General features: G+C 46.9%; 1 protein-coding gene across 1 annotated transcript; it reads left to right on the top strand.

Moving 5' to 3' along the window:
- The first annotated feature begins 883 nt into the window (after nucleotides 1-883).
- LOC142072070 (uncharacterized) lies at nucleotides 884-2,752 on the top strand. Its single transcript, XM_075128276.1, has 2 exons — nucleotides 884-1,794; nucleotides 2,182-2,752. The coding sequence occupies exons 1-2, from the start codon at nucleotides 1,215-1,217 to the stop codon at nucleotides 2,700-2,702; spliced, it is 1,101 nt and encodes a 366-aa protein (XP_074984377.1). The 5' UTR covers nucleotides 884-1,214; the 3' UTR covers nucleotides 2,703-2,752.
- Nucleotides 2,753-23,587: the final 20,835 nt, after the last annotated feature.

Here is a 23,587-nt window from a genome sequence, read left to right as displayed (position 1 = left end):
ACCACACAACAGAACCACTAACCCAGGAACCTATCCTTGCAACAAAGCCTGTTGCCAACTGTGCCCACATATCTATTCAGGGGACACCATCACAGGGCCTAATAACATCAGCCACACTATCAGAGGCTCGTTCACCTGCACATCCACCAATGTGATATATGCCATCATGTGCCCCTCTGCCATTTACATTGGTCAAACTGGACAGTCTCTACATAAAAGAATAAATGGACACAAATCAGATGTCAAGAATTATAACATTCATAAACCAGTCGGAGAACACTTCAATCTCTCTGGTCACTCAATCTCAGACCTAAAGGTTGCAATATTAAAACAAAAAAACTTCAAATCCAGACTCCAGCAAGAAACTGTTGAATTGGAATTCATTTGCAAATTGGATACAATTAACTTAGGCTTGAATAGAGACTGGGAGTGGCTAAGTCATTATGCAAGGTAACCTATTTCCCCTTGTTTTTTCCTACCCCTCCCCCCTCAGACGTTTGTGTTAAACCCTGGATTTGTGCTGGAAATGGCCCACCTTGATTTTCATACACATTGTAAGGAAAGTGGTCACTTTAAATAAGCTATTACCAGCAGGAGAGTGGGTTTGTGTGTGTGGGGGGGGAGGTGAGAAAACCTGGATTTGTGCTGGAAATGGCCCAACTTGATTATCATACCCATTGTAAGGAGAGTGATCACTTTAGATAAGCTATTACCAGCAGGAGAGTGGGGTGGGAGGAGGTATTTTTTCATGCTTTGTGTGTACATAAAAAGATCTTTGACACTATCCACAGTATGCATCCGATGAAGTGAGCTGTAGCTCACAAAAGCTTATGCTGAAATAAATTGGTTAGTCTCTAAGCCCTGGTCTACACTAGGACTTTAGGTCGAATTTAGCAGCGTTAAATCGATTTAAACCTGCACCCGTCCACACAATGAAGCCCTTTATTTCGACTTAAAGGGCTCTTAAAATCGATTTCCTTACTCCACCCCTGACAAGTGGATTAGCGCTTAAATCGTCGTTGCCGGCTCGAATTTGGGGTACTGTGGACAGAATTCGATGGTATTGGCCTCCTGGAGCTATCCCAGAGTGCTCCATTCTGACCGCTCTGGACAGCGCTCTCAACTCAGATGCACTGGCCAGGTAGACAGGAAAAGAACCGCGAACTTTTGAATCTCATTTCCTGTTTGGCCAGCGTGGCAAGCTGCAGGTGACCATGCAGAGCTCATCAGCAGAGGTGAGCATGATGGAGTCCCAGAATCGCAAAAGAGCTCCAGCATGGACCGAACAGGAGGTACGGGATCTGATTGCTGTTTGGGGAGAGGAATCTGTGCTATCAGAACTCCGTTCCAGTTTTCGAAATGCCAAAACCTTTGTGAAAATCTCCCAGGGCATGAAGGACAGAGGCCATAACAGGGACCCGAAGCAGTGCCGCGTGAAACTGAAGGAGCTGAGGCAAGCCTACCAGAAAACCAGAGAGGTGAAGAGCCGCTCTGGGTCAGAGCCCCAAACATGCCGCTTCTATGATGAGCTGCATGCCATTTTAGGGGGTTCAGCCACCACTACCCCAGCTGTGTTGTTTGACTCCTTCAATGGAGATGGAGGCAATACGGAAGTAGGTTTTGGGGACGAAGAAGATGATGATGAGGAGGTTGTAGATAGCTCACAGCAAGCAAGCGGAGAAACCGGTTTTCCCGACAGCCAGGAACTGTTTCTCACCCTAGACCTGGAGCCAGTACCCCCCGAACCCACCCAAGGCTGCCTCCTGGACTCAGCAGGCGGAGAAGGGACCTCTGGTGAGTGTACCTTTTAAAATGCTATACATGGTTTAAAAGCAAGCATGTGAAAGGATTACTTTGCCCTGGCATTTGCGGTTCTGCCTTTGCAAAAGGTTTCTGGGGAGGGCAGCCTTATTTCGTCCTTCATGGTAGGACACTTTACCACTCCAGGCCAGCAACACGTACTGGGGAATCACTGTAGAACAAAGCATTGCAGTGTATGTTTGCTGGCATTCAACCAAAATCCGTTCACGCGGTGGGAGGAGGCAAAATGCGACCTTGTAACGAAAGCACATGTGCTATGTATGTAATGTTAACAGCAAGGTTTACCCTGAAAGAGTGTAGCGACTGTTTTATAAAATGTGTCTTTTTAAATACCGCTGTCCCTTTTTTTTTCTCCACCAGCTGCATGTGTTTCAATGATCACAGGATCTTCTCCTTCCCAGAGGCTAGTGAAGCTTAGAAAGAAAAAAAAACGCACTCGCGATGAAATGTTCTCCGAGCTCATGCTGTCCTCCCACACTGACAGAGCACAGACGAATGCATGGAGGCAAATAATGTCAGAGTGCAGGAAAGCACAAAATGACCGGGAGGAGAGGTGGCGGGCTGAAGAGAGTAAGTGGCGGGCTGAAGACAGGGCTGAAGCTCAAAGGTGGCGGCAGCGTGATGAGAGGAGGCAGGATTCAATGCTGAGGCTGCTGCAGGACCAAACCAATATGCTCCAGTGTATGGTTGAGCTGCAGCAAAGGCAGCTGGAGCACAGACTGCCACTGCAGCCCCTCTGTAACCAACCGCCCTCCTCCCCAAGTTCCATAGCCTCCACACCCAGACGCCCAAGAACGCGGTGGGGGGGCCTCCGGCCAACCAGCCACTCCCCCACAGAGGATTGCCCAAAAAAAAGAAGGCTGTCATTCAATAAATTTTAAAGTTGTAAACTTTTAAAGTGCTGTGCTTAAAGTGCTGTGTGGCATTTTCCTTCCCTCCTCCACCACCTCTCCTGGGCTACCTTGGTAGTCATCCCCCTATTTGTGTGATGAATGAATAACGAATGCATGAATGTGAAGCAACAATGACTTTATTGGCTCTGCAAGCAATGATTAAAGGGAGGAGGGGAGGGTGGTTAGCTTACAGGGAAGTAGAGTGAACCAAGGGGCGGGGGGGGTTCATCAAGGAGAAACAAACAGAACTTTCACACCGTAGCCTGGCCAGTCATGAAACTGTTTTTCAAAGCTTCTCTGATGCGTACCGCGCCCTCCTGTGCTCTTCTAACCGCCCTGGTGTCTGGCTGCGCGTAACCAGCAGCCAGGCGATTTGCCTCAACCTCCCACCCCGCCATAAACGTCTCCCCCTTACTCTCACAGATATTGTGGAGCACACAGCAAGCAGTAATAACAGTGGGAATATTGGTTTCGCTGAGGTCTAAGCGAGTCAGTAAACTGCGCCAGCGCGCCTTTAAATGTCCAAATGCACATTCTACCACCATTCTGCACTTGCTCAGCCTGTAGTTGAACAGCTCCTGACCACTGTCCAGGCTGCCTGTGTATGGCTTCATGAGCCATGGCATTAAGGGGTAGGCTGGGTCCCCAAGGATACATATAGGCATTTCAACATCCCCAACAGTTATTTTCTGGTCTGGGAATAAAGTCCCTTCCTGCAGCTTTTGAAACAGACCAGAGTTCCTGAAGATGCGAGCATCATGCACCTTTCCCGGCCATCCCACGTTGATGTTGGTGAAACGTCCCTTGTGATCCACCAGAGCTTGCAGCACTATCGAAAAGTACCCCTTGCGGTTTATGTACTCGGCGGCTTGGTGCTCCGGTGCCAAGATAGGGATATGGGTTCCGTCTATAGCCCCACCACAGTTAGGGAATCCCATTGCAGCAAAGCCATCCACTATGACCTGCACATTTCCCAGGGTCACTACCCTTGATATCAGCAGATCTTTGATTGCGTGGGCTACTTGCATCACAGCAGCCCCCACAGTAGATTTGCCCACTCCAAATTGATTCCCAACTGACCGGTAGCTGTCTGGCGTTGCAAGCTTCCACAGGGCTATCGCCACTCGCTTCTCAACTGTGAGGGCTGCTCTCATCTTGGTATTCATGCGCTTCAGGGCAGGGGAAAGCAAGTCACAAAGTTCCATGAAAGTGCCCTTACGCATGCGAAAGTTTCGTAGCCACTGGGAATCGTCCCAGACCTGCAACACTATGCGGTCCCACCAGTCTGTGCTTGTTTCCCGAGCCCAGAATCGGCGTTCCACAGCATGAACCTGCCCCATTAGCACCATGATGCATGCATTGTCAGGGCCCATGCTTTCAGAGAAATCTGTGTCCATGTCCTGATCACTCACGGGACCGCGCTGACGTCGCCTCCTCACCCGGTATCGCGTTGCCATGTTCTGGTGCTGCATATACTGCTGGATAATGCGTGTGGTGGTTAATGTGCTCCTAATTGCCAAAGTGAGCTGAGCGGGCTCCATGCTTGCCGTGGTATGGCGTCCGCACAGAAAAAAGGCGCGGAACGATTGTCTGCCGTTGCTCTGACGGAGGGAGGGGCGACTGACAACACGGCTTACAGGGTTGGCTTCAGGGAGCTAAAATCAACAAAGGGGGTGCCTGTACATCAAGGAGTATTTCAGGCAGGACTGCACGGAGGGTTCCAATAAGAAATGGTGCACCTAAGTTATCGTTGTTATTGGAACAAGGAGGTTAGCCTGGCCTCTGATTGATACATGGCTAGATTTACCTCGCTGCACCTTCTCTGTGAGTGACTGCAGTGTGACCTAGAGGAATGAGTCCCCTAGACAGGGGAGGAGGCAAATGAGTACAAAACAAATCTGGTCTATTTCTTGTTTTGACCCACTCCATCTATCTTTTACATCTTTGGCTGGCAGCAGACGGTGCAGAAGGACTGCATGCCATCCACATCTCATGGCTGCTCGGCAGAAGATGGTACAGTACGACTGCTAGCCATCCCCATCTCTTGCCTGCCTGGCAGAAGATGGTGCAATACGACTGCTAGCAATCCTCATCTCTTGCCTGCCTGGCAGAAGATGGTACAGTACGACTGCTAGCAGTCCGTATCGCCTGCCCGCTCACCATAAGACGGTTCAATAGGACTGACTGCAGGACTAAAGAGAATGACCTGGTCAAGTCACTCCAAATTTAGTCCCTGCGCCCATGTCTGCCCAGGCGCTCCCAGCCGACGCGGCCAGGAGCACCTCGGACACGATGAGGACGACTACCAGTCGTACTGCACTGTCTGCTGCCAGAAGGCAAGGGGTTGCTGCTACTGTGCAGCAAAGCCGTACCGCGTCTGCTAGCACCCAGGAGACATAGGGTGACGGTTACCTGAGCGGGCTCCATGCTTGCTGTGGTATGGCGTCTGCACAGGTAACTCAGGAAAAAAGGCGCGAAATGATTGTCTGCCCTTGCTTTCACGGAGGGAGGGAGGGAACGGGGGCCTGACGACACGTACCCAGAACCACCCGCGACAATGTTTTAGCCCCATCAGAGTGCTCCATTGTGACTGCTCTGGACAGCACTCTCAGATGCCCGATTGTTTGCCATTGCTCTGACGCTGGGAGGGGCGCTTACAGGGTTGGCTTCAGGGAGCTAAAATCAACAAAGGGGGTGGCTTTACATCAAGGAGTATTTCAGGCAGGACTTCACGGAGGGTTCCAATAAGAAATGGTGCACCTAAGTTATTGTCCTTATTGGAGCAAGAAGGTTAGCCTGGCCTCTGATTGATACATGGCTAGATTTACCTCGCTGCACCTTCTCTGTGAGTGACTGCAGTGTGATCTAGAAGAATGAGTCCCCTAGACAGGGGAGGGGGGGAAGCAAATGAGTACAAAACAAATCTGGTCTATTTCTTGTTTTGACCCACTCCATCTATCTTTTACATCTTTGGCTGGCAGCAGACGGTGCAGAAGGACTGCATGCCATCCACATCTCATGGCTGCTCGGCAGAAGATGGTACAGTACGACTGCTAGCAGTCCGTATCGCCTGCCCGCTCACCATAAGACGGTTCAATAGGACTGACTGCAGGACTAAAGAGAATGACCTGGTCAAGTCACTCCAAATTTAGTCCCTGTGCCCATGTCTGCCCAGGCGCTCCTGATTGACCTCACAGAGGCGACCAGGAGCACCTCAGACATGACGATGACGGCTACCAGTCGTACTGTACCGTCTGCTGCCACAAGGCAAGGGGTTGCTGCTACTGTGTAGCAATGCCGTACCGCGTCTGCCAGCACCCAGGAGACATAGGGTGAGACATAGCCTGAGCGGGCTCCATGCTTGCCATGGTATGGCGTCTGCACAGGTAACTCAGGAAAAAAGGCGCGAAATGATTGTCTGCCCTTGCTTTCACGGGGGGAGGGAGGGAACGGGGGGCTGACGATATGTACCCAGAACCACCCGCGACAATGTTTTAGCCCCATCAGGCATTGGGATCTCAACCCAGAATTCCAATGGGCAGCGGAGACTGCGGGAACTGTGGGATAGCTACCCACAGTGCAACGCTCCGGAAGTCGACGCTTGCCTCGGTACTGTGGAAGCGCTCCGCCGAGTTAATGCACTTAATGCACTTAGAGCATTTTCTGTGGGGACACACACACTCGAATTTATAAAACCGATTTCTAAAAAACCGACTTCTATAATTCGACCTTATTCCGTAGTGTAGACATACCCTAAGGTGCCACAAGTACTCCTTTTCATCTTACCACCAACAGGATTCGTAACACAACCCATGAGCAAAAAATGCCAGTTTGCATTGTGTTACTGTAATGAATCCCTAGATATTGAACCCGGCCCTTGTTGCTGCCAACTCTGACGGACAGAAGGGTTACATTTTTGGGGACTCGTTCCTCTCTGGTGCTCACCATCAGTACACTGGCCGTTCGCAGTGGTGTTGTGCTGGCTGGATCCCATGTTTGAGCTTCCCAAAACTCACTGGCAGCCTGCCTTTCTTCCTCCTCTCTGACCTCTTTTATCAGCTGGGAGTAACTTGGGGGATGTTCCTGTCGTTCTCTAAGCTGGAGATGAAGTAGAATCGGGTTCTGATATTGAGTTCCTCTTACAGTTTGAGCCAGTCTGGTCTGATCCATCTGCTCAGCAGTCACTGCTCCCCTCATGACAGCTCTCTGAAGCAGTCTCTCCAGTCTCTGTATGTAGGCTGAAGCCTTCTCGCCCTTTTGCTGTCGGGAATTAAGGAACTTACAGTAGCTGTCTTCAGGGCCCTCTACGCTCCCAAAGGTGTGTTCAAGGGCCTCTAGGTAGTCCTTCACACTGACCCCAGGGTCAATGAGCTTCAGGGTGCGAATCACATCTAATGTTGGGCCGCCAAGGCTCTCTATGAGGCATCTTCGCTTTTCTGCATCTGGTACGGCCCACTCTTGCAGCATTTCAGTGGTATGCTCTAACCAGGGTTCAAACTCCTCCTCCCCAGCAAATAATCTTAACTTACGACAGGAGTCTGATGCAGCATGGGACAGCACAACCTTTTCCAATGTTTGCCCCAGAGCTTTTGTCCAATCATCAGCCGAGGCTGCAGCCTCTGAGCTAGAAGCTGCTGAGCCAGGGCCCAACAAACCTGACATATTAGCCATGATACAAACATATAATATAATTTCCTCAAAATATAAGCACAAACAAAATATAAATTGTTTCCCAATGTAGTGGATCACTCAACAGGTGCTTGCTAGGGGTACTGTCCCAGGGATCCTGGATGAGCCCCCAAAAATGTAACCCTTCTGCCCGTCAGAGTTTTCAGCAACAAGGGCCGGGTTCAATATCTAGGGGATTCATTCCAATAACACAATGCAAACCGGCTCCAGCCCCCACCCAGTGACCTGGGACAAATATATACCACCCCCGCTGGGCGCCTCCAAGAGGCAATATTTCCCCTCTCGCAAGCACATAGTCTGAGTGTAGCAAAAAGCCTTTTAATAACAGAGAGAAACAATGTGGTATTACGTTGGGGAAACACCACCAACAGGATTCATAACACAACCCATGAGCAAAAAAAATCCACCCCAAGCAAATTGGGGCATGCCCTTTCCCTTTGGTTCTTGAGTCCAGCAACCCCAAATCACCCAAAGTCCCAAAAGTCCAATGACCCAAAAGGCTGTGTCCCTGGTCAGGGCAGCCCCAGAGTTCAAAAGTTTATCTGCAGAGCTTTACCTCCCAACCTGGGTGGAGATGGGGGGGTGGGAGAGAGGTAAGGGGCACCTTACATGATCTGAAGCTGACCGCCCCACAGCTACCCAAATTTCGCAGCAGGACTCTGTCCCGCAGCTGGAGCTCCTGCGAATGCACTCTGGCATCATATCGATGTTTGTTGCGGTCTGCGTTCATCCGAGCCACCGCGGTAGCTAAGTGATAAGCATCCCGCAGCTTTTCTCTTAGTCGGGATACATATTGCTGATGAGTTTCATAGCTATCTCCATCCTCTGATACACCAAAGCACAAGTCTATAGGTAATCTTGGTTTTCGCCCAAACATCAAGAGATATGGTGTGACTCCCGTAGCATCGTTCTTTGTGGCATTGTAGGCATGCACCAGAAATGCGACATGCTGGCTCCAGGTTGCCTTCTGCTCTGGTCGCAAGGTTCCCAACATATCTAATAGGGTTCGGTTGAACCTCTCTGGCTGAGGATCACCTTGGGGGTGATAAGGTGTTGTCCTAGACTTTTTAATTCCTGCTACCTTCAGCATCTCCTTCAGAAGGTGACTCTCAAAATCCTGCCCCTGATCAGAGTGTATCCAAGCCGGGAATCCATAGACTGAGAAATATTTGTCCCACAATACTTGAGCGACGGTGGTGGCCCTCTGATCATGTGTGGGATATGCCTGTGCATACCATGTAAAATGGTCAGTCACTACTAGAATGTTCCCAACATTCCTCTTGCCTACCTCTACAGACAAGAAATCAATGCATACCAATTCCAAAGGTTTGTTGCTGGTGATGTTCTTGAGATATGCAGCCCTCGTGGGCAGAGTTTTCCTTTGAACACATCGAGTGCAAGTCTCACATTTCCTGCGAACATCTTCAGCCATTCGGGGCCAATAGAACCTACTAAGAATAAGTTCCAGGGTCCTCTCCATCCCTAAATGCCCAAAGTCATCATGCAGGGTCCTCATGGCCAGGGCTCTGTACTTTTTTGGCAGCACTAGTTGTGCTCATTGTTTTTGTAAAGGGTCGGTGGTCATTTGGTGTAGCACTCCCTGAATCAGTTTTAGTTTGGTCCATTCTCTCAATAGTAGTTTACCCTCCGGGTTAGGTGGGACAACCACAGCTGGGCTTCGCCCCTCCCTTTTGGCAAGTAGTGTATCACGAATGTCAATATCTTGCCGCTGGGCTTCTTGCCAGTCAGCTGCATTGAGCATGGGCAAAGGAGATTGCTCCAATGCACTATAGTTCACTGAAGCAGAAGAGATGCATTCAGGGGGCAGGCCCAAAGCTTCTGCAACACATCCCTGAAGGCTCTCACGGGCCTCTGGCTCTCGGCGACTCACACTGCAAATAGCTCTCACTCCATCTGTGGGTATCACAGCAATTTCTGGAGCCTGCGGACGCCTGGACAATACATCTGCATCTACATTGCTTCTCCCTGATTGGTACTGAATGCTGAACTCATAGCTAGCCAAGGCAGCCACCCATCTCTGCCCTGTAGTATCCAGCTTAGCACTTATTAACACATAAGTTAGTGGATTGTTGTCTGTCCACACCTGGAACTGAGCACCATACAAGTAGTCTCGAAATTTCTCAGTAATGGCCCATTTCAAGGCCAAGAATTCCAGCTTCTGGGTGGGATAGCGAGTTTCACTATCAGACAATCCTCGGCTGGCAAAGGCTACAGGTTTACGTTTGCCTTCCACTTCCTGGTACAGGACTGCTCCGCATCTCACAAGCAGCTCCCGCTGTCCTATGAACTGCTCCACCAGCCTGTCCACAAGGCACTCCAGCCATCCCACAAACTGCTCCACAATGTATCTTCAGGCTTCCCCAACACTTAACACAATGCTCAGTGATTTCAGCTCTTAGTCAGTTCAGCTCTTTGGTGAATTCAGCTTGTAGTAGGGGAGCCTCAGTGCTGGTCCACCATTAGCCCAAAGTGAGCTCAGTAGCCTGTAACTAGACTCCTAATAGAATCAGAATTAGCTCTGATATTCTACAGGGGAGAGAGGAGAAAGTACAATGAGCATGTAAGGCCCCCACCCAGGGGCCCATACCACCAAGTATTAATACTTGTCCCCAACCTCTCTCAATTCACAGAGTTTTGGAACCCATGACCCTTGCCTAGCAAGTGCTACTTAGTTGATGGTGAGTCCCTCCATCATAACAAAAGGCCAAGTACAGTTCCAAGCACAGTTCCCATAATCAGGGTAATAACAATTTATTCTTCCTGCCCCAATAACAGAGACACTGGGGATCCCACAGCAGCCAAAGTGACCATTTGGGCAGCTATGGCCTCATTCTAGGCGGGGTGGGTGTGCCTATGCAAATGAGATCAGCCCCTAAAGTTCTTTTCCACAACTTGCCACACCTCACCACCAGATGTCAGGGTGGAGCTCATCCTGACACTGCTTACACAAGTATCGTAGGAATAATTGCACAAGGCAGAAAACCTCTCCTTCAGCACTGAAGGCAAATGCCTTTTGTCTTACCATGGTGTTTAGATGCTGCTTGTAATTATTAGCACTGGGAGCACTGGCTGTTGGGAGTCTGAAAGGACAGGAAACAGGAAGGAGGGGGAGAGTTGAGGAGGCTGAGTGAGAGCTACCGAGGGTGCAGCAGCAGCTTGGTAAAGAGGTTTCCACTTCAAAAGTAAAGTCCTGTTGAAGTTTGTTAGTACCTTGCCTGGTTGCTACAACATTTTGGTGACGAGGATGGATCTTCTGCCTCTGAACCCACCTGCACCCTTTCTGCAAAGCCCAGGTGAGCCTCCAATTGCTTTTACTGCCTGGATCCATATGTTTGAGACTTATCTGCTTGCAATCACTGCTACAGAGATTTCTGAAGTAAGAAAGCGTGCTCTGCTAATCCACTGCCTTGGAGCAGAAGGGAAGCATATATTTTACACTTTTCCCCTTGCAGATGATAAATATGAGACTGCACTCACTCATTAAAGAACTTTTTTGTGCCAAAAGTGAATGTAGTAACTAATCGCTACAGATTTCGCCAGCGTGAGCAGAAAACAGGGGAGACTATAATGCAGCATATTGCTTCCCTGAGGAGTCTGATTGCAACTTGTGACTTTGGGAATATGGCAGATGTGATGATTAGAGACCAGCTCATTGAGAAAACAACCAAGCTTCGTGTAAGAGAACGCTTACTTCTAGAACCACAACTTACACTAGAAAAAGCAATAACCATTGCTACGCAGATTGAGTCAGCTACAGCTGAAGCCAAAATAATGAGCATGGATATAAGAGGCACAGTCCAGGCTGTGACTCCTTTGCAGAAAAGTTCACTATCACTGCAAACAAATGATTACAAGAGGAAACCTAATAAAAAACCACCGAATCAGTAAATTCAAAATACAGTAAAAGCATGCTTTCGCAGTGGATCCCCACAATACCTTGCAAACTACACAGGATGTCCGGCAAAAGTAGCTCAGTGCAATCATTGCAAAAAGATTAGGCATTTTGCTAAAGTATGTCGCAGCAGCCAGTTCAATCAACAGGTGCATGCAGTTACAACACCAGATGTTACTGCTGCTGAGCGTGGACAAAATCACTGCTGCACATATTCAAGAACAAATAAAGTGCACTGTAAACATTTCCACCATACCCTCAGGTAAATCACACTCTATTCAGCTAATGCTGGACACTGGCTCAGCAGTATCTATACTACCTGATTCCATTTATCTGCATTACTTTAAAGATGTGCCTCTTACTGAACCCAAACTTCACTTGGCGTGCTATTTGAAAAACCATATTCCAGTACATGACTGCCTGCCAGGATAGTTACTGTTGGTGATTGCTGTGTAACTGCAGAGTTCTACACTGTCCACAAAGGCACTGCTATCCTCGGCAGAGATGTGTTGGCTGTTTTAAATCTCAGGGTACTTAATGGATGAATTGATCTTCCTCAGCAAAGCACTCTTGCGGTACACACACCAGTTTCAACTGGGACCCAACACCAGGTTGAGGAGAAACTCGGCTGTGCTTATGGGTTTCTGCATAAAGTTAAAATGTGGAATAATGTGATGCCTGTATGACAGATGTTATGGCGCTTACCATTTTCAGTCAGGGAAGCTGTTTCAGAGGAACTGAGAAAACGTATTCAAAAGGACATAATTGAGGAGATTGATTCCTCGGAATGGGTTTCACCTATAGTAGTGACGCAAAAGGGTGGAGGCATTCACCTTTGTGTGGACTTAAGGGAGCCAAATAAAGCTATTGTGATTGACAGCCATCCTCTTCCTCACATAGAAGAAGTATTTGCAGAACTCTGTGGAGCAAAGATATTTTCTCCTCTTGATTTGCAGAGCTCATACTACCAGGTTATGTTGCATGAAGATAGCAGAGACCTCACAGCATTTATTACACATGAGGGACTATTTATTTTTAAACTTGTTCCATACGGTCTCGCATCTGCCCCAAATGCCTTCCAAAAAATGATGTCATTGATTCTGAAGAATCAACATGGAGTTTAGTGCTATCTGGATGATATTATCATGTTTGGAAATACTTCTGAGGAGCATGAGAATAACCTGCAGTCTATATTAAACTGCATCAGCAAAGCAGGCCTCAAGCTCAATAGGTCCAAATGCAAATTTAGACAAACTGAACTCTCCTTTCTGGGGCATACAATTTCACAGGCTGGACTAAAACGTGATCCAGATCATATCCTGGCAATTTCAGATGCTCCTCCTCCAACAGATTTGCAAACCTTATGTTCCTTCTTGGGTCTTACCTCCTGGTATGCAAAATTTATTCCCAGTTATGCTTCTGTCATTAAACCGTTACGAGAATTACTACGGAGAAGTTCAACCTTAGTGTGGACAACAGATGCACAAGCTAGTTTTGAAACGGTGAAAGACTTGATTGTACATAGTCCAGTACTTGCACTATTCAGTCCTGCATTGCCAACAATTGTAACTACTGACGCTTCTGATTATGGACTTGGGGCTGTTCTCACACAACTTCATGAGGACGACACAGAGAGGACTGTTGAATTTGCTTCAAGGACACTAAGTAATGCTGAGAGGAAATATTCTACAGTCGAAAAAGAACCACTTTCTTGTGTCTGGGCTACTGAAAAATGGAGAACTTACCTGTGGGGCCGCACGTTTAAGTTGCGCACAGACCACAGTCCTTTGACGACGTTGCTCACCACGAAAGGACTGGGAAGAGCAGGATATCGTATTGCTAGATGGTCTGCAAGACTACTCTCTTTCAATTATGAACTGGAATATAACCCTGGAAACCAAAATGTGGTTGCTGATTGCCTTTCTCACCTGCCTTTGCCTTCACCAGATGGTCCACTGGAGGATGAGGATGTAGTGGTTGCGCTTATTACAAGCACTCTTACTGCAGTTACAAGACAACAATTTTAAGCTGCTTGTTCAGCGTGTCCAATTCAACAAAAACTATGGGGATTTCTGACAAAGAGATGGCCCAGTAACCCTGAAAACCTTGACCCAGTTTTGCTGCCTTATTTTAGAGTTTGGGATGAACTTTCTTTGCTTGATGGCGGTGTGCTACGAGGTACTCACCAGCTACTTGTGCCAGAAGAATTACAGTCAAAACTCATACACCTGGCACATGATACTCATCAAGGAATTGTCAGAACCAAACGATGACTACAGAATCTGTATTGGTGGCCAGGGATGGACTCTTAAACTGAAGCACTCATAAAATCCTGTGTCACTTGCCAAATGCGTGATAAGACAGCAGTGACATGTACCCCTCCATTACAGCCTGTTCCTCTTTCTGAATCTGCATGGGAAAAAGTGGCGATTGACATTGTAGGACCCTTTGATATTGCTCCAAGTGACTGCCGTTATGCCATCACTTTAATAGACTATTTCAGAAAATGGCCTGAGGGAACGTTTACATTGCAAATCTCTTCTGCTACAGTAATTAAGTTCCTCTCTTCAGTTTTTAGCAGGGAAGGTAACCCCAAAGAACGGGTTTCAGATAATGATAGTCAATTTACTTTCCTGGAGTTTGAAACTTTTCTAGCAGAGAGAAACATTTTACACAGAAGGTCATCCCTATATTACCCTCAAGCCAATGGGGAAATCGAACGGTTTAACAGAAGTTTGAAAGAGAGTTTGCAAATGGCTAAACTGGAAGGGCGATTGTGGATAACCTTCACAACTGATTTCTTGAAAGCATACCGGGCTACACGACATGCCACAACGCAAAGGTCACCCGCAGAGTTACGGCATGGGAAACAGATAAATACTAAACGGAACATTGCTGGATTGTTAAAGGCACGACCTGATGCCCCAATTAAGGATGACGTGAGAAAAACAGTTGAACAGAACCAAGCAAACTCTAAGGCTTTCACAGACAAGCGGCAGGGTGCTAAGGAACCAAAGTTTGAGTGTGGTTCCTTCGTTAGAATACGAAAACCTGGAATTTTACGCAAAGGGGACCATAAATTCACAGCTCCTCTTAAAATCATAGAGAAGAAGGGACCTTACACCTATCGACTTTCTGATGGGCGGGTATGGCATGCTTCTTCTCTGGCACCTGCCTATGCACCAAGAGGAGATTATGCCAACACCCAGCCTGCATGGGATGGTTTCACCGTAGTATCAACACAACAAGACATTGCACTGGAACCGGGGCTTGAGAGACGGCCTGTCAGACCCAGACAACCACCTGTCTGGACTAGAGACTAGGTTATGTAGTATCTCCAGTGTTTTCAGTGTAATATTTCTGCCAGCAGTATAGTGTCTTGTTTCATATTTGTTCCTGTGGTAAGAACAACAATGTTTATTTTAATTGGGAGAGTTTCTTAAGAGAGGAGGGAATATGGTGTTTAGATGCTGCTTGTAATTATTAGAACTGGGAGCACTGGCTGTTGGAGTCTGAAAGGACAGGAAACAGGAATGGGGGGAGGGGAGAGGAGTTGAGAAGGCTGAGTGAGAGCTACTGAGGGTGCAGCAGCAGCTTCGTAAAGACTTTAAAAATAAAGTCCTGTTGAAGTTGGTTAGTACCTTGCCTGGTTGCTACAACACTTACTTCCTTGTTTGTCTCAGCCAGCTGTTGCAAATAGCTTTAGCTATTTAGGATGCTTTAAGGCCCCCAACTCAGGAAAACACAAAGTTTAGCATGTGCTGAAGTACTGAAGCCAATGGAATTTAAAACCCTCCTTCAGGGCTTTCCTGACCAGAGATGCTTTCAGGAATCAGGGTCTCATGAGGAAATGAAGTTTAAGACATTAGGCCAGTTTCTCCTCCTGCGCTGGTCTATTGCCACTGATTTCAATGGAGTGGGTCCTGCTTTACATCAGTGTAAGCAAAATCAGAAACTGGCCCATTTGCCTCCAGTAAAGCTTAAACCCCGCAGCTTTACTTCCAACTGCTGTTTCTATCATGGCTTTAGTAAAGATCTACACATTATTTCAGGGAAAAGAGATTTTCTAGTAGTTAAGAGCAAGGAACTGCATCTGTTCCTGCATCTGTTAGTGAAGATTAGTTTTTGAAGGCAGTTGGGTCGTGAGCAGGAAGCAGGCCTGCCTTCCCAGCTGTAAACAGGTGAAGATGTTTTACTTTGCACTTGGACAGCTTTGCTCATCTATTTTACAGAGGTGGGAAAGTGAAGCACAGCAGGAAGGGATGCAGCTGGGGAATTTCTGCTTGGGCTGCTTCCAAAACCGGTTTGTAGAAGTCAATTTTGTTCACCGAGATGTTTTGGTTGTGGGAACGTCCCCAAATACCAGGCTATTCGCTCTTTCCCTTAATAGCAGCAGGAACAGTTGTGCCTTTTCCACCTTTTGCTGTTTGTGCTCCCCATGGCATCCTTACCAACGAGTGCCAGGCAATACAAATACATGTATGGGATCCTGGACAGGGAGGGGAGCATACATTTTCACTAGATGCAGATGATGTCCTTTTCATGTATTGCTCAGCTTGGAAGATTCCCCTGGCCCTTTAATAAGTTGCATTGACTCACACAGGGGCTCACAAGCTTTGGAGAGACAGAGCCCTGTGATTGCCAGCAATTTGTCTGGATAGGGATTCTCTGGAACTCCACTTCAAGTGGATGCTGCTGCTTGAAGGGCTCATATATACATTACCTTTGCATAGGAGGAATCATCTGAATAACTAGAGTATCGGCTAGGAATTTAGGACCAGATTATGTCTGCTCTTTCAGGGATGCAAAAGGGTGGGGAGAGGATGTTGCCCCCCACCCCGCCAACAGCCCTTGTGCTCCTGTGCTTGTGACATCGGAACCTTTACCAAGCAAAGGTCTGCAAGTTGCAGCTCAAGCAGTGCAAGGGTGTGCTGCTGGCTGAATCCTGGATGTGACCCTTTTCTGAGCTGACTAGCAGACGGGGGCCAGCATATACTGCATCTGGTTATAGCCACTGCCTCCAGAGCTACCCTGCCTCTGTCCTATACAGGCCGAAAGCCCTCGGGAACTGCCACTCGTGCGGTACCCTCGGCACCGTCCCATGCAAGGGGATGGCTTTTAAAGCCCAGCTTTAACCGCGAGCCAGCTCCCTCACCCCTTTGAGAAAGCCTAGGTTCATCTTCCTTTGTCACTAGATGGCAGAATTGGCATTACTAAACCGTGCAGGATTTCCTTAATGGTTACAGTTGACTTCTCGATTCCCTCCTGCAGATTGCATTGCTCAGCATTTGCTAAGGGTGCAGTGGAGGGAGAGGTGGGGTGGAACAATCTCGGTTCCGTTTCTTACATACTGCATGGCAACCTCTCGAGGCAGTTCTCGTACACAGCTGGCTGGTGATAGCACTATACTGGGCTCAGGGTAAAGAAGTCCAGTTGCGTCTCTATAATTACGTCTCTATAACTGCATCTGATGAAGTGGGTATTCACCGGCGAAAGCTTATGCTCCAATACGCCTGTTAGTCTATAAGGTGCCACAGGACTCATTGCCGCTCTATAATTACCCAGTCTTTTCTGGAGAGCATCCCTCTAGCTCTGGCTTCTTAGCTGACTAAGAGGGGTGGCTCAGAACTTCTTCCCAGCAATTTCTGCGGTTGTTGGGCTGCCTATACATGTTGAAAGCTTGATCGACAAGAATCTGTATCTAGGAGGGGGCCTGTGGCACTGGGCCAGCATTCATGTCCATCTGGCCTTTACACCTATCTCTCTCTCTCCTCCAGTGCACTCAAGGGGCCAAAAGAGGCCTCAGGTTTGATCCAGATCGCTGAGAGCGAGGTGAACTAAGGCACCTGGAAAATCTCAGACCTGGAGAGTCTTTTGTGGTTAGCTTCTTTGTGTTCGCACTGGGTTCCTGTGTCACACAAGCTAGGGCATCAGCTTGTTAATGTTCCTTCTAAATTCAATGCCATTTTGGTTAATGGAAAACAATGGCAGGGGGAGGGAGATGTTTTGGGAGTGGGTTTTTTACTGACATAGTGAGCCCAGATACATTAGAAAAAAGGTAAAACAGAATGAAACAATGTGTGAAGTAGATCAGATCAAAATTACAGCTACTCTAAGGAGTTAATCCTGAAGTTACTGTAATACATCATTGCATTGGTTAAGGGAAGAACTCCCCTGTCCCCCTCACATTTCATTCAGGTTCTAATATTGCACACATCAGTACAGCATCTGATATCACTGGGGCTGGGGTTAAGGGAGATTGCTTCCTCTCAGTTGTGTGTAGGGGTGATGTTAGAGGTGGGTCTGGTTTAAGAATCTGCACCAAAATCCCCTGTTTTGGGGGGAAGCATATGGATCTAGATCAAAATCTGCATTTCACACACTCTGGCTCATCTCTGTAATGAGCTGAGCCAAGCCCCAAGAATTACTGAGCCCCCACTGAGAATTCTTCTGTATACACCCACATTTCAGTGCTCTTAACCTTTCTCAACTGTTTTCACCAGCTTTGCACATTGAAAGCCCAGAAGGCAATTGCTTCTCTTGGTGGCTCAATCAATTTAATGTTGTTTTTTCTTGCTCCCTTGGGTTTCTTGCACTTAGATGTTTGTTTCCTATGTCTCTTCTGTAGGAAGTTTTTACTAAGAATTTCCTTTTTTCTTAGCAAATGGCAATTTATTTATTTCTCCCGCCCCATTTCTCTCACATTAGAAGTGTGCCTTCGCCACACCTTACAAATACACTCACGTAGAAACAATTAACACAGCAGCTGCGTCTCACCCCAAAGCCAGAAAATATTTAACCAAAGATTAAATCAAAACCCAACCTAGCCAGACAGCAGCTCTTATGTCCCCTATGCCTGAAAACCTGGCCTGGCGGTGGGCCCCAAAGGAGAACAGTTTCGAGCTAGTCCAGACCAAAGAGCCACATGCAAAGCTTCTGCTTTCACACTGTGGGTGGTAAAGCATTGGAGATAGCAGTGGTAACTAGGGAAGAAACGGATATGGATATAAACAGCTTAAGAAGTCAAGAAAGCCAGAGTGGCTGACTGCAGCCAGTTTCCCTCCCTCCATCAGAAGAAAAGTGTTCATGCTTTTAGCCTAGGGCTGTCGATTAATCGCAGTTAACTCACGCGATTAACAAAAAAAAATGAATCACAATTAATTGCACTGTTAAACAATAGAAAACCAACAGAAATTTATTAAATATTTTTGGATGTTCTACATTTTCAAATGTATCGATTTCTATTACAACACAGAATACAAAGTGTACAGTGGTTACTTTATATTATTATTTTTGATTACAAATATTTGCACTGTAAAAATGATAAACAAAAGATAAAAGTATTTTTCAATTCACCTCATACAAGTATGGGTTCTGCTCAATAATGATCCAAAGCAGAGTGAACCAACTCATGTTCATTTTCATTATCTGAGTCAGATGCCACCAGATGAAGGTTGATTTTCTTTTTTGGTGGTTCGAGTTCTGTAGTTTCCATATTGGAGTGTTGCTCTTTTAAGGCTTCTGAGAGCATGCTCCACACCTCGTCCCTCTCAGATTTTGGAAGGCACTTCAGATTCTTAAACTTTGGGTCGAGTGCTGTAGCTATCTTCAGAAATCTCACATTGGCACCTTCTTTGCGTTTTGTCAAATCTGCCGTGAAAGTGTTCTTCAAACAAACGCGTGCTGGGTCATCATCCGAGACTTCTATAACAACATGAAATATATGGCAGAATGCGGGTAAAACAGAGCAGGAGACATACAATTCTCCCCCAAGGAGTTCAGTCACAAATTTAATTATTGTATTATTTGTTTAACAAGCATCATCAGCATGGAAGCGTGTCCTCTGGAATGGTGGCTGAAGCATGAAGGGACATACAATGTTTAGCATATCTGGCACATAAATATCTTGTGATGCCGGCTACAACAGTGCCATGCAAATGCCTGTTCTCACTTTCAGGTGACATTGCAAACAAGAAGCGGGCAGCATTATCTCCTGCAAATTGTAACCAAACTTGTTTGTCTGAGCGATTTGCTGATCAAGAAGTAGGACTGAGTGGACTTGTAGGCTCTAAAGTTTTACATTGTTTTGTTTTTGAGTGCAGTTATGTAACAAAAAAAATCTACATTTGTAAAGTACACTTTCACGATAAAGAGATTGCACTACAGAACTTGTACTAGGTAAATTGAAAAATATTTTTGTTTGGTTTTTACAGTGCAAATATTTGTAATAAAAATAAATATAAAGTGAGCACTGTACACTTTGTATTCTGTGTTGTCAGTGAAATCAATATATTTGAAAATGTAAAAAACATCCAAAAAAATTTAAACAAATGATATTCTATTATTGCTTAACAGTGCGAATAATTGCAATTAATTTTTTTAATCACACGATTAATCGTGATTCATTTTTTTTATTGCTTGACAGCCCTATTTTAGCCATAAGCTGGTCACCAGCTATATTTCCGGAAGGAGGTTTCTCCCATAGTTTCGTACTGCACAGTTAAATGCAATGTGGACGTTTCACACTTTGCATTATCTGCCATTGGCTGCTGGAGACAGGATATTTGAGTGAGTTCTGCTATGGTAAATATTATGTTTATTCGGTGACGATTTAGGGGTTCTGTTTGATCACTTCTGAACTGTGGATGATATTATGAAATTGTATTAGGAAATTAGTGTGCCATGGAAAGCCTATGTGTGTGTGGATCCATCCTGGAGTAGCAGGGCTGTGTGACTTCTTTGGCAGGCCAGAGACAATGCTGGGTGATCAGCCCTCATTTTGAAAGCGTGTCTCTCTCAGCAACAGAAGTTGGTCCAAAAAAGATATTATCTCACCCGCATTGTCTCTCTAATATCCTGGGACCAACACAGCTACAAATACTGAGTGTACAAAGTAAAACAACTTGGGACAATAGATTTGCTGTAGCTGGGAGAAGACACTTCCTCCTCTTGTCCAAAAGAAGGGGGGTTTGAGACCAGTGGGAAATTACCAAAAGGCAGAACAAAAGAAGCAGGTGACCCCAGCAAGAGTCTATAAAGGGACTCAAGGGGGGAAAGTGGAGGGGAGAGTCATTAACAACAAATTAAGGTGAGGGAAATTGCTGCAGGAGGGCAGGCAATGGGGCAGAGGACCCTGCCTGACTGACAGAATACAGATAATCCTCTAAGGCAGAGGTGGCCAACCTGGGGCTCCGGAGCCTCGTGCGGCTCTTCAGAAGTTAAGATGCGGCTTCTTGTCTGGGCACCGACCCCGGGGCTGGAGCTACAGGTGCCAACTTTCCAAGGTGCCGGGGGGTGCGCACTGCTCAACCCCTGGCTCTGCCCCAGGCCCTGCCCCCACTCCACCCCTTCCCGCCCCCTCCCCTGAGCCTGCCGTGCTCTTGCTCCTCCCTCTCCCCCCCAGAGCCTCCTGCACGCCACGAAACAGCTGATCCGGAGATTCCGGGGGGGAGCGGGTGCGGCTCTGGGAGAGGGGAGCTGATGGGGGGCTGCTGACGTATTACTGTGGCTCTTTGGCAATGTCCATTGGCAAATTCTGGCTCCTTCTCAGGCTCAGGTTGGCCACCCCTGCCCTAAGGACTCCTCAGGGAAGGGGGAGCTAGTGAGAGGCATTGTGTTGAGGATGTTTTCTATGGTCTGTACTCTCCTGTGCTTTACATGATTAAAGAGCCTGAAGATGTTGGACTGTATCAAGTGTGCATGTCTGTGTTGACGGCTTCACAACCACTGCGTGCCCCTGAGAGAGTTCAACTGTCTGCCAGAAGCTTCCCACCTTTGGGGTGGAGTTCTGGGAGCGGGGTGTGTTTAAGTACCCAGGAGTCTGAGGGGCCACACTGAGCCCAGAGGGGCTAGGTGGCTGGACAGCAGGTTCCAATACTCTGATAGGGGTGTCAGGTAGAAGTGTGAGACTGTGCTAGGGACAACAGATTGGGGCAGGGGCTGGACTCCATTTAGGCTCCAGCAGCTTGAAACAGCCCCGAGAATCCAGAGCAGAGAGGCTTGAATTCTCCTCACAGCAATCCCAGTGGGTGGCCAGGAAGGGGCACCCACTAGCATCTGTGACACGATCCCCTTTGCCTGCCATAGGCACTCTTGCTTAAGATAAGCAATACAATTTTCAGTCCAATTTTTAAGATTTGATTTTTATGGCAGTTTATTTTCAAGAGGGTGGAAGCCAGGGGTTTCACAGAATAGTTTTGCACAAGCATATTGGCCAATGTACACATAAGCTGGGTACTTGTAGATGCAAATGTCCAATTAGATGCTCATCTGACCATCTGCACATGCAAGTACCCAGTTTGCTGCACACTTGCAGTAATTGCATGTATAAAATAGAACACAGCTGCATGCGTGTGTGTGTGTGTGTGTGTGTGTGTGTGTGCAAAGTCATGTTATTCTACTCTTTTGAATAGCTGGCCCTAGAAGTCAGACCTGTTCCAAGTTCAGAGAAAAGAGCAACTTCCCCTTTGTGCATATTGAAATTCTGCAACAGGACAAAGTATTTTTAGCCTCTGACATTTGGGAGTCTGAGCACAAATGCTAACTCCTCTTTTAAAACAGTAGCTTTGCAGTGAAGAATTTTTCCTACATTGCAATTGTTCTCCCAAGATAAGAGCTTTTTTAGTTTTGCAAACAATGATTTAGGATTGTTCTCTTCGATTGCCAGGCTCTTTAAAACAATGGGATGCTTCAGTGCTAATTTTGGAGAAGGGGGAAAAAGAGCTATCGATGACTTTTCAGGGATATTCACAGCCAAAGATTAAATCCCCAATAGGGTGTATTGTTATTCTTGATATAATGACTGTTTATTCATCATAAAATGCTTTTCATAACATTGGTTCCTAGGGATGACTCGCAGTGTGGTGGAGAAATTCAAACAGGATTGACCTGGGCACCCAATTCAGCAAAACGTGTAAGCAGGCGGTTAACATTAAGCATGTGTTTAAATGCATTGCTGAATAGGGATGAGCTTAAGCACATAAAGAGGCAAAGAGTCTTGTGGCACCTTATAGAAATTCACCCATGAAAACTTATGCTCCAGACTAACAGACATATTGGAGCATAAGTTTTCATGGGTGAATTGCTATAAGGTGCCACAGGACTCTTTGCCGCTTTTACAGATCCAGACTAACACGGCTACCCCTCTGATACTTAAGCACATACTTATTCACAGAATCATAGAAGTGTAGGACTGGAAGGGACCTCAAGAAGTCATCTAGTCCAGTCCCCTGCACTCATGGCAGGACTAAGTAATAACTAGACCATCCCTGACAGGTGTTTGTCTAACCTGTTCTTTAAAACCTCCAATGACCGAGATTCCACAACCTCTCTAGGCAATTTGTTCCAGGGCTTAAATACCCTGAGAGTTAGGAAATTTTTCCTAATGTCCAACCTAAACTGCCCTTGCTACAATTTAAGCCCATTGCTTCTTGTCCTATCCTCAGAGGTTAACGAGAACAATTTTCACCCTCTGCCTTGTAACAATCTTTTATGTCCTTGAAAACTTATCATGTCCCCCCTCAGTCTTCTCTTCTCCAGACTAAACAAACCCATTTTTTCCTTAGTCTTTCCTCATAGGTCATGTTTTCTGTGTTTTAATGTTAACTGCCGGCTTATGCACCTTGCTGAATTGGGGCCATTGTCATCACCCTTTGGGAGCCGAAATTCCTGAGCCCTGGCAGCTATTTCTGGACAGTAATGTTATGTCACAACTGACGGTGCCTCGGAAGGCTGCTGAGGCTGCCCAAAGCCTTGCTTGGATGGTTTGTGAAGTTGGCCCGTACCTAGAGCACTGCTGCTCATGAAGCAACCAGAGAAGTAAATAGCTACAGAGAGTGGGACCAATGAACAGCCCCTCTTTCATGCCATTGTACGCAGCCTGTGTCATACCACCCCTCCATCCTTATTCTTGGCCCAAGTCAATGGCAGGCTGGATGCTCTGACACTCTCTCCTCCCCCCACAATTTTCACACTTGCTTGGAAATGGCCTTACAGTTTTTTTCATCAGTGACTTTATACTAACCTGGGGTTCATATCCAGGGGCCTAAAGTTAGGTACCTAAACCCATATTTAGGCCTCTTATTAAAAGTGGCTTGATTTTTAAAAGGTGCCCTGGTTTGAGAGTGTCTTAGTGTACGGGACTCCCTCTATACAAGAGTTCGGGGAGCTGTGTTAATAGAAGTGTATCTTGGAAAACAGAGCAAGACAGGGATAAAACTGAACCATTTGCCTCGTTACTGTTACCCGGGCAGCTCGTCAGCTGGTGTACCTT

Source organism: Caretta caretta, chromosome 5 (assembly GCF_965140235.1).
Source record: "Caretta caretta isolate rCarCar2 chromosome 5, rCarCar1.hap1, whole genome shotgun sequence".
NCBI classification, from domain to species: Eukaryota; Metazoa; Chordata; order Testudines; family Cheloniidae; genus Caretta; species Caretta caretta.
This window is presented reverse-complemented; position numbering and strand designations above follow the sequence as displayed.